This window comes from Vigna umbellata, chromosome 5, assembly GCF_029865625.1.
Source record: "Vigna umbellata cultivar VRB3 chromosome 5, Vumbellata_1.0, whole genome shotgun sequence".
NCBI lineage: Eukaryota > Viridiplantae > Streptophyta > Magnoliopsida > Fabales > Fabaceae > Vigna > Vigna umbellata.
Window position 1 is genome coordinate 14,764,167 of NC_142169.1, and position 15,544 is coordinate 14,779,710.

The following is a 15,544-nucleotide window of genomic DNA, read 5'->3' on the forward strand; positions in this document are numbered from 1 at the left end:
GTTGGTGGATTAAACGGGTTAGCTCATCGGCTCACTTAATTATAAGTTTTTTTTAAAATAATTTTTTTTTAATTTTTTTTAATTCAAATCTAAATAAATTTCACTCTAAAATGATATTCAATTCAAAAGACAATTCAAAATATACCTGAACAAGTTGACCTCTTCATACCTGAACACAAGTCGACTTCTTCATACTCGACCACAAGTCGACCTCTTTGTATCTGGCCATAAGCCGACTTCTTTATACCCAGCCACAAGCCAACCTCTTCATGCCCGACCACATGTCGGCCTATTCCTATCTGGCCACAAGTCGGTTTGTTCTTACCTATCCACAAGTCGACTTCTTCCTACCTAGCAGGCTATTCTACTCTATACTAGCAGGCTATTACTTAACTTGGCATAATCTACATCAAAGATAAATGGGTCATTAGACTCACCTGGTCCATATAGGTGAGGGTCCATAAACATCATAATTATCTTATAAATAATACAACGTCATCGAGATAAATAATTTACATTCATTATTACATCATTAATTATTATCTAAAACACCAAAAGAACTTGGACGTGAAAGTGTTTTTTGCAAACACACCATCATCTATTATAAAGAATAAGTAGGAACAAGCAAAAAAAAATCAATTAACATATTGACAAAGTCTCAAGCTCACTCTAGTTTGTATGATAAAGAGCTTTAAGGCTTTGTTCTTTTAAGGTGATTTGGAGGAGATGATTTGGGAGAGATGATTTGAATGGATTTGAGAGTAATATTTTTGTTGTTTTTTTTAGTGGATTTGTGAGTAATTGAGAGTAGATTTAGAAGTAAAATTTGTGAGAATTAGTGTAGGATTTGATTAATGTGACAGATTTAAAAAATTTGTTTAATTGGTAGAAATTTAAGATTACCAAAATACCCCTAGTAATATAAAATGTTATTTGTTAATATTATATTTAATTGTAAAAATGTTTATAAAGAGTAAAAAATTAAAAATATTAATTAAAAATAATTTTTAAAAAATAACAAAATTATAATTTAATAAAATGAATTTATTTTTAAATGTAATATTTCTTTGTAATATAAGTTTATACCAAGTAGTATGAATTTATTTGTTATTTTTGTAGTATAATTTATCAGTAAGTAGTATGTTTTTATTTGTTATTGAAGTTAAATTTAATATTTATAATTTTTATAAAATATGTTGCTTTAAAATCAATGTTATTAAAAAAATTGTAGTAAGATGACATCTACCCCTGTATGGATAACTTACAAGACTCATATATTTAAATAATTTCATTTTTATTTCTTTCAATCCTCTACTTTCCTTCATCTAAACATTAAACATACGAAATATTTACAACAAGATAGATAATAAAATAAAAAAAGAAAAGAAAAGAAAACAACAATCCATAAAGAAACAAAAACAAAACCCTGGTGGTGAAGGATTAATTGGAGCCACTGCATGAATCTGGAAGAGATGATTCTCGCTCTGTTTTTATTCCTTTTCAAAAGGGCAAAGAAAGATAACTCCTTCCAAATAATAAACAACAAGGCATTGAAGGATAGAAACACACAAACTCAAAAATAATCATGGAAAGAGGATTTGTTAGGAGATTGGCAGAGAAAAGTGTGAACGGTAAAGAGAAAGGTGTCTCTGTCAGCTCATCTCAAATGGATCTCCTTGCCTTGCATCACTCTCACAACACAAGAACACACAGTGAAAGCGACCCTTTCCCACGTCAATTAAGACCATGCCATGGCATAATTTGAAATAGCTGAAATAAGATCCCACTGTGTTGTTTTTACTGCGCATAAAGTGGTCCATGGTTGGGAACCGAATATGCAGGTTATGAGTAATGATGGAATCGAATAAAACCAAGTGAGAACCGAATACAGCTTGCATGTAAATTCCTCTTAAGATTGGAACCGAATATGGGTATTGTGAGAACCAAATACGCCTCCAACAAATCACTGTTTTTCATTTTCTTCAGTTTCAAAACTTGTTTTCATCTTTCAACCACTTTGTTCTTCATCTTCATTCTCATTTACGATACACACGCTCCTTCTTGGTCCTAATCTACAATCCTGCAACCTCCAGCTTCAATGGCCTTCGTGTATAGTGGTTCACTGGCCGTTGCATCGTGCAGGCATCCTCCACAATGACGGACACCTTCATCGTTGCTTCAACGAGCATCACATGGTTCCTACATCCTCCATCATCACGGACAACTTCGTCCAGTGCTTCAACCACCATTGCATGCGCGCTGCTTCCTCCAACATGACGGATCATGGCCCTTCCACCACCAATGTTCCAACCACACGCTACAACCAGCACCTTCGTCACATGCCTACACCACCATCGTTGCAACCTCCACCTTCCTCAAACATCAACGCACCATAACCACCAAGCCACCAAGCACGAACCAAAAATGAGAATGGGAACCGAATACACCTTGTATGGAACGGAATACAAGCTGCAACGTCCAAAGCTAATCCCTTCGTAATCGAATACGTAGCTGGGAACCGAATACACCATCTTCTGAAGCAATGGTGGAACCGAATACGCTTTCCCTTTTTCTTTTTCAGACGCATGTAATCGAATACGACGTGTTAGAACCGAATACGGTTTCAGTTCTTCGTCTTCTCCAACATCTTCTCCACCTTCGCAGCTCCTGTTCTTCATGAAACACTTCGTTCTTCATCATCCGCTGTGCAACATTCACTTTCACTCTCTTCAACGTTCACTTCCACCCTCTCCTGAGTGCACAGTGTGTTTGCTGTTTTTAAAATGCTTATAATCGATTCATATTTGTAATAGAATCGAATATATTAAGTTACAAACAATGCATAGTAATTATATATTTGTCCAAGGGCACATGAGACTTTTTCATTTGGATCCCTCCAAATCTCATTTCCTCAGCGGGTGATTAAAAAGGTGCCAATCCCGCAAATCAGCTGCAATTCGTCTGCGCAAATCGCTGTAAGTGAACACGTGATTACTCTCAATTCATCGCTCGCATTCGCCTCTGAACAGTAAAATTTGTTCAAGCGAACACTGCCTAAAAGAGAAGAACCACTTAAAAATACAGTTAAGGTCCCTAGTAAAAAAGAAGCTTTTTAACGCGCTATATATGCCTCAATTTTACTGAAACCGAAGCGTATAAAAGCACGGTGGCATTTTTGTAGTTTTAGAGAACTTATATACCTCGGTTTATAGGAAACTGAAGCGTAAAACGTCTATTGCCTCGGTTAAGTCAGAAACCGAGGCATAAAGTCTCACCAGCGCGCACTTACATCACGTTATAGAAGCTAACATAATTTCTGAATAAGGTCTACTGCTTCGGGTATCAGTAGAACCGAAGCAGAAAAGATTTCCAACATCTGTTACGCGCCAACCGAGGCATATAACGCGTATATGTTTTCAAATTTTAATTATTTTCTGAAACTTTAGGCATCGAGTATGGTTCAAACGGAGTCAGTATGCCTCTATTACCTCAGGTAAATCTGTAACCGAGGTAGTATACTCATAGATATTTTGCTTTCACGGTATCCTTCTCAATATTCTTCTTCTTCTCTCTCGCTCAAACCTCCTTCTCACTGTTCCTCTTCTTCTCTCTCGCTCAAATCTCATAGCCACCACTCTGTCGCTCCGTCGCCACCTCTCTGCATCTATTCTCACGCAAGATTCAGCCTCACATTGCATCCCGCTGTGTCGTCCCCTGCTTCTCGCGCAATCGCTTCGCTGCCTCGCCGTCACGCTCCCTCCTCATCGTCGCCGGCGTGCTGCCTCGACGCCATTGCCGTCGCGCTTCCTCGCAGCGCCTCCGCCTCTATCGTTGCGCCTCCGCCTCTGTCGACGCAACCTAAAACTTAGACGAAGGGAAGGTTCTGCATCCAACCTCTCCTTCAACGTCGCCGCTCCTTTATCGCCGCCCAAAGCCATGGTTGCATCCAACCTGCTCTCGCGGATCTCTACCCCCAAAGCCCATGGCCGCATCCTCATCTTGACCCGTCCCACCCCCAAACCCGTCACGCCTCCCACACCGCAACCCAAACCCCAACCCCACCATCAATTGCCACCCAATCCGATCCATCAAACCCAGGACCATTCGGAACCACCATCGGACGCGATCTCACTCCACCACCAGACGCGATCTTAGATCGTCTGGTGCTGTTCGTGGACCACCTGGTGCGGCTCGTGCTAGTGGTGGAGCTGCTGGCCTAGCACCCGGTCTAGCCCGCTCCCGAGCCCTCAACCCCCGTGGATGAAGCTGTTGCGGGACTATCCAGCTCCGCTTCGGAGGCCGAGGATGACAGCGTCGACGAGGATGATGACTGGGTTTTAGCATTATTGAAAAGGTGATTTCTTTGTACTGGAAATGGAGGAGATGGAAGGAGCTATCTTGAAATTGCGAGAGTGAAAGAACACTGTAGAAGATAAAGATTTATGATGCAAATCAGACTGGTTTTAGCATAAGTATGAATTCTGGTTTCTTTCATTTTTTTTCATTTGTTATGTTGGTTTTATCTGCTCTGTCATGTATTTGTTACTCTGAACTATTATGAATCCCTGGTGCCTTCAACTCCTAATTATTTTCTGATTTTCTGATGCGGAAGAACTGGACCTTTTGATTCTTTTAAACACATACTTCAATATGTTCTATGAGCAAACTTTTGTCTGAACATAATTTTGAATATATGTTGAAAATCTGCTTGGATATATACATTTGATGGAGGGATATTTAGATAGCTTGTTCCTGACTTGCATACCCAAACCCAATACTGATTATCTTTGTTGCCTAAGTGAAAATTGCACCTCAATTCTGCCTAAAAAACATATTTTTGGAGTTGGTTTGTGTTTTGGAATTAGTTGGCGTCTAACTTGAGCGTAACTCCAAGAAATATCATGAAAATGCTTGAGTTGGGATTCTATCAGGAGTACTTGGACAGGGCTGCTGTATTAAATGTTTTAGGAAAAGGACCCAACAATATAGAAAACAATTTAGCAGTTTTCTGAAATTTTTTTTATTGAATTTTCTAAGATACGGCCTCGGTTCAAAAGAGAATCGAGGCGAAAACCGATCCCTTTTTGACTCAATTCAGAACCGAAGCATTAAGCTTATCCTTTTTACCTCGCTTGTATATGTCTCAGTTGTAAAACCGGTGCCTATAAATGAAAATAACTGGTGTCATTTCCCTTTATTGCATTAGTAATACGTGAAAAGGGAAAGGGATAGTTCTCTAAACACACTCACACTAGTGACATTAAATGTTGTAAGTGTCTAGGAGGAGGACACATAACAACTCAGTTCCCACCGAGAGAATTATCATGATAAGGAGCATTGTCTCTATAGTAGTAAAGGTGAGTCTGCATCTACCGAGAGTGAAAGTGAGAAGTCATCGTAGTCCAATAGAGAAGACACTTTTCATTATATGTTAATTAACTTAAAAGCAAGACAATAAAAAAAAGTTCTTTAAATTTCATTATATGTTAATTAACTTACCATTAAACCATAATTCAAATTTAATTTGGAACTATAAATATGGAAGGAAGCGTTGTGTTATTCTTTTAAAATATTTTACTCATAAAATTTTAAGGAGTGTTACCTTCATTATTATATTAATGTTGTTAATTTACTGCTGGTTTAGTCAGTTCAGTTTTAAATTATGAAGTCACACACTAATGACTGCTTTAATATTTGATAAAAAAATGTTTATTAATTGATAATGAAATTAAATAATTTAAATTTTATGAAATAAATTACTTTTCTTGTTAGTGAAATAGCATTCTATTATTTTAGCACAAAAAATATAAATCATATGGAGAAATAACCATTCTTTTAATTTCAAATGTTGAATTGAAAAAAATTTAAGCAAATCAACAATTTTAACTTCGACAAAATACTGAAAGGAAGTGAAAGAAATTCATTTGCAGCAAAAGAGAAGAATTTTTAAGAGGTTGTTGCTCGTGCCATTTGTAAATCAAAAGCTGAATCATGTTGAACTTTTGAAAAAATTTCTACCAAAATGCTTTTCTATTTATATTAATTTTTTTATAAAACATATAAATAAAAATATAATTAATTTTGATTAAAAAAATTCTAATTTTTTAAAAATAATTATAGAAATAAATATAAATTAAAAATTAAAAATTGTGACTATGTAGTTTTTTAAATATTTATTTTTGTTGATATTGTATGTTAAATTTTCTTACTTGTAATTAATACTTTTTAGTGTGTGTGTGTGTGTGTGTATATATATATATATATATATATATATATATATATATATATATGTTATTATTAAACATATATAGTTATGAGCTTTTAAGCTAATATGATTTTATTAAATGAATGTCGCTATTAAGTATTTTTAAAAATATTTATTGATTTTAAATAGATGTTTTTTAAAATTTTGAGTTTTTTCATCTTGTTATTATAAAAATTAAATGCTTATATGACATGTTTGTTTATTTTATTTTGTAGGTTACTCAGTTTAGTTACAATTTTTAAAATCTACACTTTATATAATTTATTATTAATTTTATTTAATATCTTAAAATATTTGAAGTTAAGTTTAAAATTAAGTACAAATATAGTTAAATATATCGAGACTTTAGTTATATGAATTGTGGTGTTTGTTAAAGTAGTTAGTCACAAAAACATTAAAAAATAGAAATAGAAAGAATAAGATACATATATTTGTATTAGTTTTCTATTTAATTAATAAAAATAAATATTAAAAATAAGATTATCCTTAAGATAATATTATCATTAAAATAAATAAATATGAAAATAACTTTTTATTTTCAATGTTTGAGAAAAACTGTTAGTGTTAGACACACAGCAATATAGTTTTTATATGACATGATTTATAATTATTTTATAAAACATTAAACTAAAAAGAATAATTGCCTATTCAATTTAGTATGCGATGTTATTAAAATGTTAACTAACAATTGAAAACGTAATTATCGATACTAAAACAAAACAAAAAAATCATTCTCTATTGTTCTATAGTTGTCATAAACATAAAATGTTAAACAACAATTATATTTTAACACTCACAAAATTTTTATGTAGACCTTGCATTTATTATTTTTTTTCTTTTATTTCTTTCTCTTCACAAATGTAGAAGTTTATTCTTTTAATGATCATATTATCTTAAAAGTGAATTGTAAAATAATTAGTGAAGATCATCAAAATTTCATTTTTCATTGTCAAAATATTGTATGTTATATATATATATATATATATATATATATATATATATATATATATATATATATATATATATATATATATATATATATATATATATATATATATATATATATATATATATATATATATATATACACTATTGTGTGTGGAAACTTTATTGAATGTGTGTTCTATCTTATTGTATTTGTGTGAAAGATTCATTGGATGGTAGGTTGGTTTGAAAATTTCTCACTCATATAGAACTACTATTTTTATTGAATGAATAAGTTTCAAAACTATTATGTTGATAATGGATAACTGTATACTTTTTCCATCTTGCTAAAAATTATTGCTAGTGTTGACAAAGATTTTAGCAAAATCCCAGCTAACTCATTTTTGAATTGCGTTTCTTGTTAATATGCGGACTGAGACATGCGGACTGAAACCCTTCAACAATCTAACACCAGAGTATATGTTTCTTCAAGGAGTTATCTTGCACAAAACTTCACAAATACATTTATTAGCACCATACATGAAAGCGGGAATGAGATTTGAAACATCTACTTGATGAACAATATATAATACAGATTTCCTTACTTGAAATCTTTCTTCTGTTTACTGAGTCATGCAGCCATTGTAATAGAATATATACGCACAGCAGAACTAAAATAAGAGAACTCTGATAGCATAGCTGAATTTGTATTGCGAAGATAATTTATATATATAGATGTATCAAATAAATATAAGGAATTAATACATCACAGAGCAGTCTCACTTGTTCAAGAGAGAGGAACACAAAACATGCTCACTGGCTACTCTTTTATTCGACTCAAATCCTTCCATGTTCATCAGTAGACAACAAAAGAAAAGGACTTTAGTACCTTAACTGGTCTTAGCAGCATATTAATTAGTTTGTTTGTGGTTGTGCCATGGTTTAATAGAAGTCATCAAGGGACAAATTTTCAACAGAACCAAAGGTTTCATCAGCTGGTCCAATCCTTGAAAAGTTCGTCATTGATCCTCCCAAAAAGTCAAGTGGGGAGTCATTTGAGAAAGTAGTCTCATATATGAACGACATGCCAGCATCATTCACTGCAGGATAGTTTATGTTGAAACAACCTGGTTTGTTCACCTCCAAGTCACTCGGGAACATGTCGTTCATAGTCTCACTACTTTGTTCCACAAATTCATCTTCTTCAGAAGCTTTTTTAGCCTGAATAACCTGTAAGATTAAGAAAAAAAAAACACCAAATGTACCGCAATATTTTAGTATAAAGTTTCATTGGAATCATGACAAAATAAAAAAATTATAGAATTCTATAAAATTTCATATGAATCAACTTAATATTAATTCCGAAATAAATTTCAATAAAATAGTATTATAACTTTTTCAAATGAGTGAAAGATATCATAATTGTACTTTGAAGTACGAACTTTATTTAAATGTATATTTTATAAGGCAGAATGAATAATATGGAACTTTTTTGGCGGCACGTACATAGTTATTGTTTTCAATATGTTGGTAAATCATAATGGTATCGCCAAATCGAAGGCCGTGTGTGCTGACAAAATCTCCTGAAAATATTAGACACAACAATATTATAATTTCATTACTATAAAATTCAAAATTTATCTGTTCAGGGGCCCTTGTCAGACAATAATTACTATGAATAGAAAGTTTACCGGTATTTTCAAGTACGTACATCCTACTATTGTTGTTAGGCCAAAACCTGCATTGTTCAAATACAATACAAATACAATGAACTATGAATTTGAATGGTCAGTAACAATTAATTAAAAAACAACCTTAAATTACATATTCAACAACTAAAACTAATGTCGTAAAATGATGTCTTTAGTTTATTTTCTGACACTTCAATATATGTATGTAGCAGACCTGTACTTGAAACTCCATGCATGAGTACCATCTTTGTCATCCATTTTGAGCAAAATTCCTTCTTTTGAATCCAGCGGTGGAAGAAAAGTCTCTGCTGCTTTCTGTAAGTAACAATTTCTTTCCCAATTATTTTAGTCATTAATATCCTAAGGTCATAGTGGAATTAGAAAAGAAGATGAGACAAAAATGAAGTTAAGACAATATTGAATATAGACCAAACCTTCGGCAATACCATTCTCCTTAGGGAGCTAACATCACTGTTCTTTAACTCCTTTTTGAAAAGGAACCTCAAGTTTCTATGATCGATTTCCTAGAAGCACACAAACCAAATTAGACCATTGTCAATCTCAGGTAAAAGCAATAGACATTCACCTAAAAGCCACTAAAAGATGGAGAAAACTATAATTAATTGTGACAGAACATGCAATTCTGGTGTAAGACATCAAAGACACCATGTCCTGTATAAGGACATCAAGTCCATATGCTAATAGTCCTAAAGGCAGAGTACCCAAAGCATTGTCCAGCATGCCTTATATGATGTCTTTACACAATTTCCCAAATATGGAGCCGTCAATATCCACTAATCATAAGTTTTTATTTTTTTTTCTTTTAAAATTTTCTACACAATGTAAAGTAAGAATTTGGTCTTCCAAGAAAGGATATTAATTAATATTGAGAGAAGTAACTATGTACTGTTATGTAGGGGTGCTATATTTGGCAATCTTGCAATTAATAGGAGACCCGAGGTTGAAGATGGATTTACTATAGCTAGCATCTATAGCAAAAGTTTCTCAAAACAGAAACATAGTCCAATTAATCTTTTTCCGTAATACAACAAATGTTTGTCAAATAATCATATAAGACGAATGGAATTTATTTTGGCTCCTTTCCAAATATAAAACTAATTCCGTACTTATATATATATTCATCATGATCGTTGTGATAAAAGTGTGCCTCTTTTTTATGTGTGTTTGTATATCTTTTTTGGTAACACAATCTGACACAAGGCTTATAATATTCCCAATGCTGTAAGCCAGAAGATCAAAGTATGTTTCGCTATGTGTTCTTAGACTCCATTTCACTACTCAATTAGTCCAAAAAAAAATGCCTTAACTCTCATTTCATTTTTTATCTTGTTTTCGCAACAAGAGATTCTTTTCTAAACCTTGTTCTTCTTATATTCTGTTTCCTTTTAGTCTCTTTTTGGGTGGGGAATTTTTAATATAAAAAACTAAGTTCAGTTTTTTACTGCACTGCCACTTTTGCCCCTCCATTCTCACCCTTCCCATGTCGCAGTTTCCAAATTGAAGATCAAACAAATAACTTGTACTCCGTTCAAACAAAGAAATAGTACCAATCTCAACTATACTTATTATTATTATTATTATTATTATTATATATAATATTATATATATAAGATTATCACAAACTTTGCATTTAGCATTGGAAAAGATTATCACAAAAAATATCATTTAAATACGCAGAAGAGAATCACGAGACAAACAAACACAAGATCTAAACAAATCACCAAAAAGTTGAATAAAACTCCGATGCAATAGTTTTTCAATGTTTTAGAGTTTGAATCGGAGTTTAGGGAAGATAATTGGTGTAAAATGGGGGGAAGCTTAAAACGAAATACCGATTTTAAAATCGAAAAAAAAAAACTGCAAAAGACACTTAATTTATGAGATCCGAAAATGGGGTTAGAAAATTACGAGCAAGACAATATCGCGAGGACATAGCAAGGACCCAATTGAGAATGGGGGTATGTATATAAGATAAGATGAGATCTTGAGAATGAAGAATTGGAAGACGCAAAAAAAAAAAAGGAGAGAAGGGGTGACTCACACGTGCGGCGAGCCGGAGAGGAGTGGAGGGTTTAACGGACTGGAGAGAGGAGGAGGCGGAAGGAGTTGAAGATGGAAAATTAGGGTCGTGCTGCTTAGAGGGGAGAGTGTTGTCGGAGTGGTGCATCTGGAGAAACAAGGTGGGGGTGGTGGTGACGGTGGATCTTCGCTGCCTGGGCAATCTCTTCTTCCTGTGAACAGTTCCAAGGTTGGTAACCGCAGCGACGAGACCAAGGTGGTTGGCGTCATGGATCCGACCCGACCCGTGAGATTTAGATACGTTGCTGCTGGTGCTGGTGGTGTTGGTGATGCTGTTAACGTTGTTGGTGTTGGGGATGTCTCCTGGGGCGGCGACAAGTCGAAGGTCGGCAGCAACACCTGCCACGAAGGCACAGGCCTCGGTTTTGCGAAGCAGTTTCTCTCGCTGTCGCTGATCCATCATCATTAGCTTAGGGTTTTTTCTTTTTTTTTGGTTGTTTTAGAGAGACACACACAGTGCTTTTGGTTTTCTGTGACTGTAGTTGTTGGCTCCCTTTCTCTCAGTCTGAGTGTGTGCAGGCAGATATAGATAGATAGGGTCGGGTATGGACGACGCTCGGCAATCACGAAATGGGTGTGGGGTTTGGTGTTAAAGAGATCAATGGTGGACTATCTTTCACTCTTCTCTTCCCCCAACCCATCCTCTCTCCATAAATTTTTTTTTTGTTTGGAGTTTTTCTATTTTTAGCAAGGATTTTTGGGATTACAGGGTCTGGTTTTTATGACATTTGTTTATCCTGCATTCACGCCTCACCCCATCCTCTCCCCTTGCTTCCTTTTACTTTTACCATACTATAATGAACTCTCTTTCTCTCTTTCTCTCTTTCTCTCTTTCTCTCTTTCTCTCTCTCTTGAGTAGATGGGTTGGGTAGTGGGTTAATCAGAGTGGTGACCAAATGTGAAGAGCGGATTCATGGATGGTTTTGGTTTTGGCGCTTTGTGGTGTTTACAATAATGTGGAGGAGGGAGAGAGGAGAGTTAATGAGGACAATGTGGCTGCGTGTGAATAGGGGGTGAGTGCAAACCAGGGTTAAGCGAGATGGGTTTGGTTTGCGCATAGGGGTTGGTGCTGTTGTGGTGGTGATGGTGGTGGTTAGATGGTAGCCAAGCAGGGAGTGACGGATGTATGGTGAAGACACAGGAAACATGGGGCTCGATAACGCCCTCCACCTGTTGCAAAAGTTCTGAAAACTTACAACAGAAATCAATGGCGTTTTTCATTTTCATCTCTCTCTCTCTCTCCTTCTTTCATCTTGTAATAAACCCAACCACACCCACCCACCACCACATTATCTCATACACACTCACACGCATTCTCTCCTCGGTAGAATAGCAGCAGGAGTGTGGGAGGGAGGGTTCTCTCTTTGCCCTTCAAAACTGGGGTGCATTGCATGGGCTCTCTCTGATACCACCCACTTGAGTATTTTACAGTACTGTGGAGTGCCTTTGTGCATGGTGCAGTGGTTCACTGAGAGTGAGCCATGTGGCAGAGAGTGTGATGAGGTGAGCACATGGTGATTTGATTTGAATGGAAGTTGGCCTGATGGAAGGGATATGAACCACGTGATTGTTTTTTTATTTTTTGTGCCTGTGGGGCGCGCAGCAGAGTATAATTGCGGATTTTGCTGTTCCTTTACTTGTACAGTTGCTTCACTTCTGAGGTCATATGTGGATTCCCAAACTCGCTCAGCACTCCACTTGGACACCATGCACAGGTGCTGTGAGAAATCAATTAATGATAATATTAACTTCAACTAAGCTTTCTTATTAATACCCTTTTGCTTTTATCTCTTCCCACTTGCTCCAAATCCCTCCCCAAACATCTTTTAAGGCCATTTTCACTCATCAATTCTGCAGGAGAAACAGCAACACTCATTCGTTTGACTTTTCTTCGCCACATACCTACCACCGTTTCCCTGTCGACTCAACTATTTTCCAAACTAAATATTACAATTACTTCCAATCTTTTTTTTTTACCTTTTAGATCAGTTTTTCTTACACACCCTTTAGATTAGTTAAGATAAATTAATGCTAGATTTTAATTCTTTCAATTTTTTACCCATGTATTCTTCCTGTGTTTATTTATAACTAAATTTTCTCTTTTAAATAAGGAAAATCGTTTAATTTGTTTTAAGTTTACTCTTTTTCAGTTTTTTTATTCAATGTACATTTATGTGCTATTATATCTTCTTTCTCTGTTATCATAAATGATCTTTTTCTCTTTAGATTAATTAAATTCAGCAAACAATTAAAAAAATTAGTTACTTTAAAATCTTCAAATAACAAATAAAAATAAATATTTTTTTATTGGAAAACTGGTAATTGAAAAGTACCTCAATGATTATTTCCGAACTTTATCTCTAAGTTGTGTGCATTGTAATTATGCAAATGAAAGTTATTGGATTATTGAATGACGCGTAAGATTGAACAGGTGATTGTCTTTAGATTGAAAATTGTAATTACTGATTATTTAATTATTTAGAGTGGATTGGTTTTTCTCTTTAATCTTTAACTCTTCTTTTGTATTTTTTTTATCTCAGTTGGCTTCCTATGAATGTGAAGAAATTTCCAAAAACTATTTAATGTAGCTATTACCATCCAATTAATGTCAATTCTACGCGGAAACTTGCAGAAAGCAGTGGCCACTGAATGGTTCTTCAGTCATAGAAAGAATGGAGATGTAACTACATATCTACCATGTTCACATTCATAGAATGAATTGCATTAATTCAAAGCATCTTATTTTTGTAATATAATAATATTTATTTTCATTATTTATTTTCATAATTTATTTTCCTTTACTCATCATGCATCAATAACATTAGGAGTTTTTGTATATGAAAGAAATAAACATAGTTTTTTTGTTATACGTATAGTTTGCAAAACTAGTGAACACATGTAGGGATGAAAACAACTTAAAATCAGGAGGAGATAAAAATAAAAAGAAAAAAGACACAATGAAGTAGTTTTTTTGGTATACTTTCCACCATGTCTCCCCATCTTTAAGGTTATTTATGTACTAAACTAAGATTAAAGAGTTAATTTTATCTTAATATAAGATGTTACATATTAATTTAATTCAAATATTAGTATTATTCTACACTTCACGTCATAATTACTTGTGGATTCTCAATCCTTTTATTGTATTCGTGTTGATTAAAACTCATTTAATTCTTTTTTGGCTAAAATTCTATACTAATAAATAAGATCAAACTTTTTTTTAATACTTAAAGTTGAATGAATGGAATAAAAATTGAATGAAGTGTCACAGCCATGATGATGCTTCAACAAACTTATCATAATTTTTTATGGGGTTTTATATTCTCTAACACCTTATGAGTTGATAGATTTCTTTTCTACCCTTTCCATCATATCACTAACTCACCTAGATAGGTTATTGAAATCTAACTAGCTAATATTTAATAAATAAAACAACAATAAGGTGATTTTTTTTTTACTTCAAAGTCATATATTTTCAATGACAAAAAAAAATAAAATTTTTATAGTACTTGCACCCAAATTCAAGAAAAGAGAATGACATAAACTATATATATATATATATATATATATATATATATATATATATATATATATATATATTATGGAAACTCTCACAACTAAAAAGAAACACAAGGAATTGAAATAAAGAGAATAAATGAAATAAAAATGGAAGGATGAAAGAAAAACTTGACCTTTGACACTACAAAAATATCAAACTTTAGTAGAGGCTAATGTTTGACGGTTTTAAAAACTTCTTAAATTTTCAGCGATTTTTATAAAATTGTACTTAAATATATGTTTTTTTAAAAGGAATTTCTGAATAAAATACTCCTAAGTGATTTTTTTTTAGGCTTAATACCTCTTTTTGTCCCTCTTTATAAGGGAAATGTTCAATTTCGTCCTACCTTTTTCAAAAAGTTCAATGTGGTCCCAAGTTGTGTAAAAAGTGTTCAATTAAATCCTTTTTGGTCACGACATTAAATATTTAACGATCCAGTTGACAGCGTGGACTGATGTGTGTAATGTGGCTGTTTACGTTCGTAACGTGGCTGCATAAGGGGTAAACTTGTGATTTTCATTAAAGTCCACATCAGGTTCATCTTCCACCTCCACCAACCGTGAATTTAGGGTTTCTTCCCTCCACTCCTTTGTCCACCACGACACTCAGAGTCATGTGTCGCCGTCTCCTTCTTCCTCCCCCTCTCCCTCTCCTCCCCACAAAACCCACCAGCTTTCCAAGCACGCCTCTCCATCCCACTTCGATTCCGCCGGCTTCCACCTCCATTTCCACTCCAACTCCGATGATCTCTCTCCAAAATCTTATTTCCCTGGTTATTCCATAGCAAGATCAGATTATGATAAAGATTAGTGTTTCGTGTTTAATGGAATGGAGATAAAGCATTTTCTTTCAAGGAATTGATTAAACTTGGGATTGTAGTTGGTAAATGAATCTTATCTGATATGTTAACTCTGTTTTGTTTCTGTTCTTTTTTCGATTTTGTTTCACCGGTCTTTATCCCCGTTAAAGACCTTGCCAACTACAACGATCTCTCCATTGAGGCGT

At 34.1% G+C, this 15,544-nt stretch overlaps 1 protein-coding gene across 1 annotated transcript; it reads right to left on the bottom strand.

The window, feature by feature from the left end:
- Positions 1-7,899: 7,899 nt before the first annotated feature.
- Positions 7,900-12,010, bottom strand: LOC148197782 (B3 domain-containing transcription factor FUS3-like). The gene is made up of 6 exons (XM_088091832.1): positions 10,943-12,010; positions 9,315-9,404; positions 9,095-9,195; positions 8,881-8,927; positions 8,696-8,772; positions 7,900-8,419 (listed from the first exon to the last, which is right to left on the bottom strand). The coding sequence occupies exons 1-6, from the start codon at positions 11,384-11,386 to the stop codon at positions 8,132-8,134; spliced, it is 1,047 nt and encodes a 348-aa protein (XP_087947958.1). The 5' UTR covers positions 11,387-12,010; the 3' UTR covers positions 7,900-8,131.
- Positions 12,011-15,544: the final 3,534 nt, after the last annotated feature.

What these genes read in the sequence shown, in the direction of transcription:
- LOC148197782 (XM_088091832.1), bottom strand. Translation starts at nt 11,386, where the DNA reads ATGATGATGGATCAGCGACAGCGAGAGAAACTGCTTCGCAAAACCGAG. An exon ending in GCATGGAGTTTCAAGTACAG is followed by an intron (nt 8,928 to 9,094) that starts GTCTGCTACATA and finishes TGAACAATGCAG; the next exon opens with GTTTTGGCCTAACAACAATA. An exon ending in GTACGTACTTGAAAATACCG is followed by an intron (nt 8,773 to 8,880) that starts GTAAACTTTCTA and finishes TAATATTTTCAG; the next exon opens with GAGATTTTGTCAGCACACAC.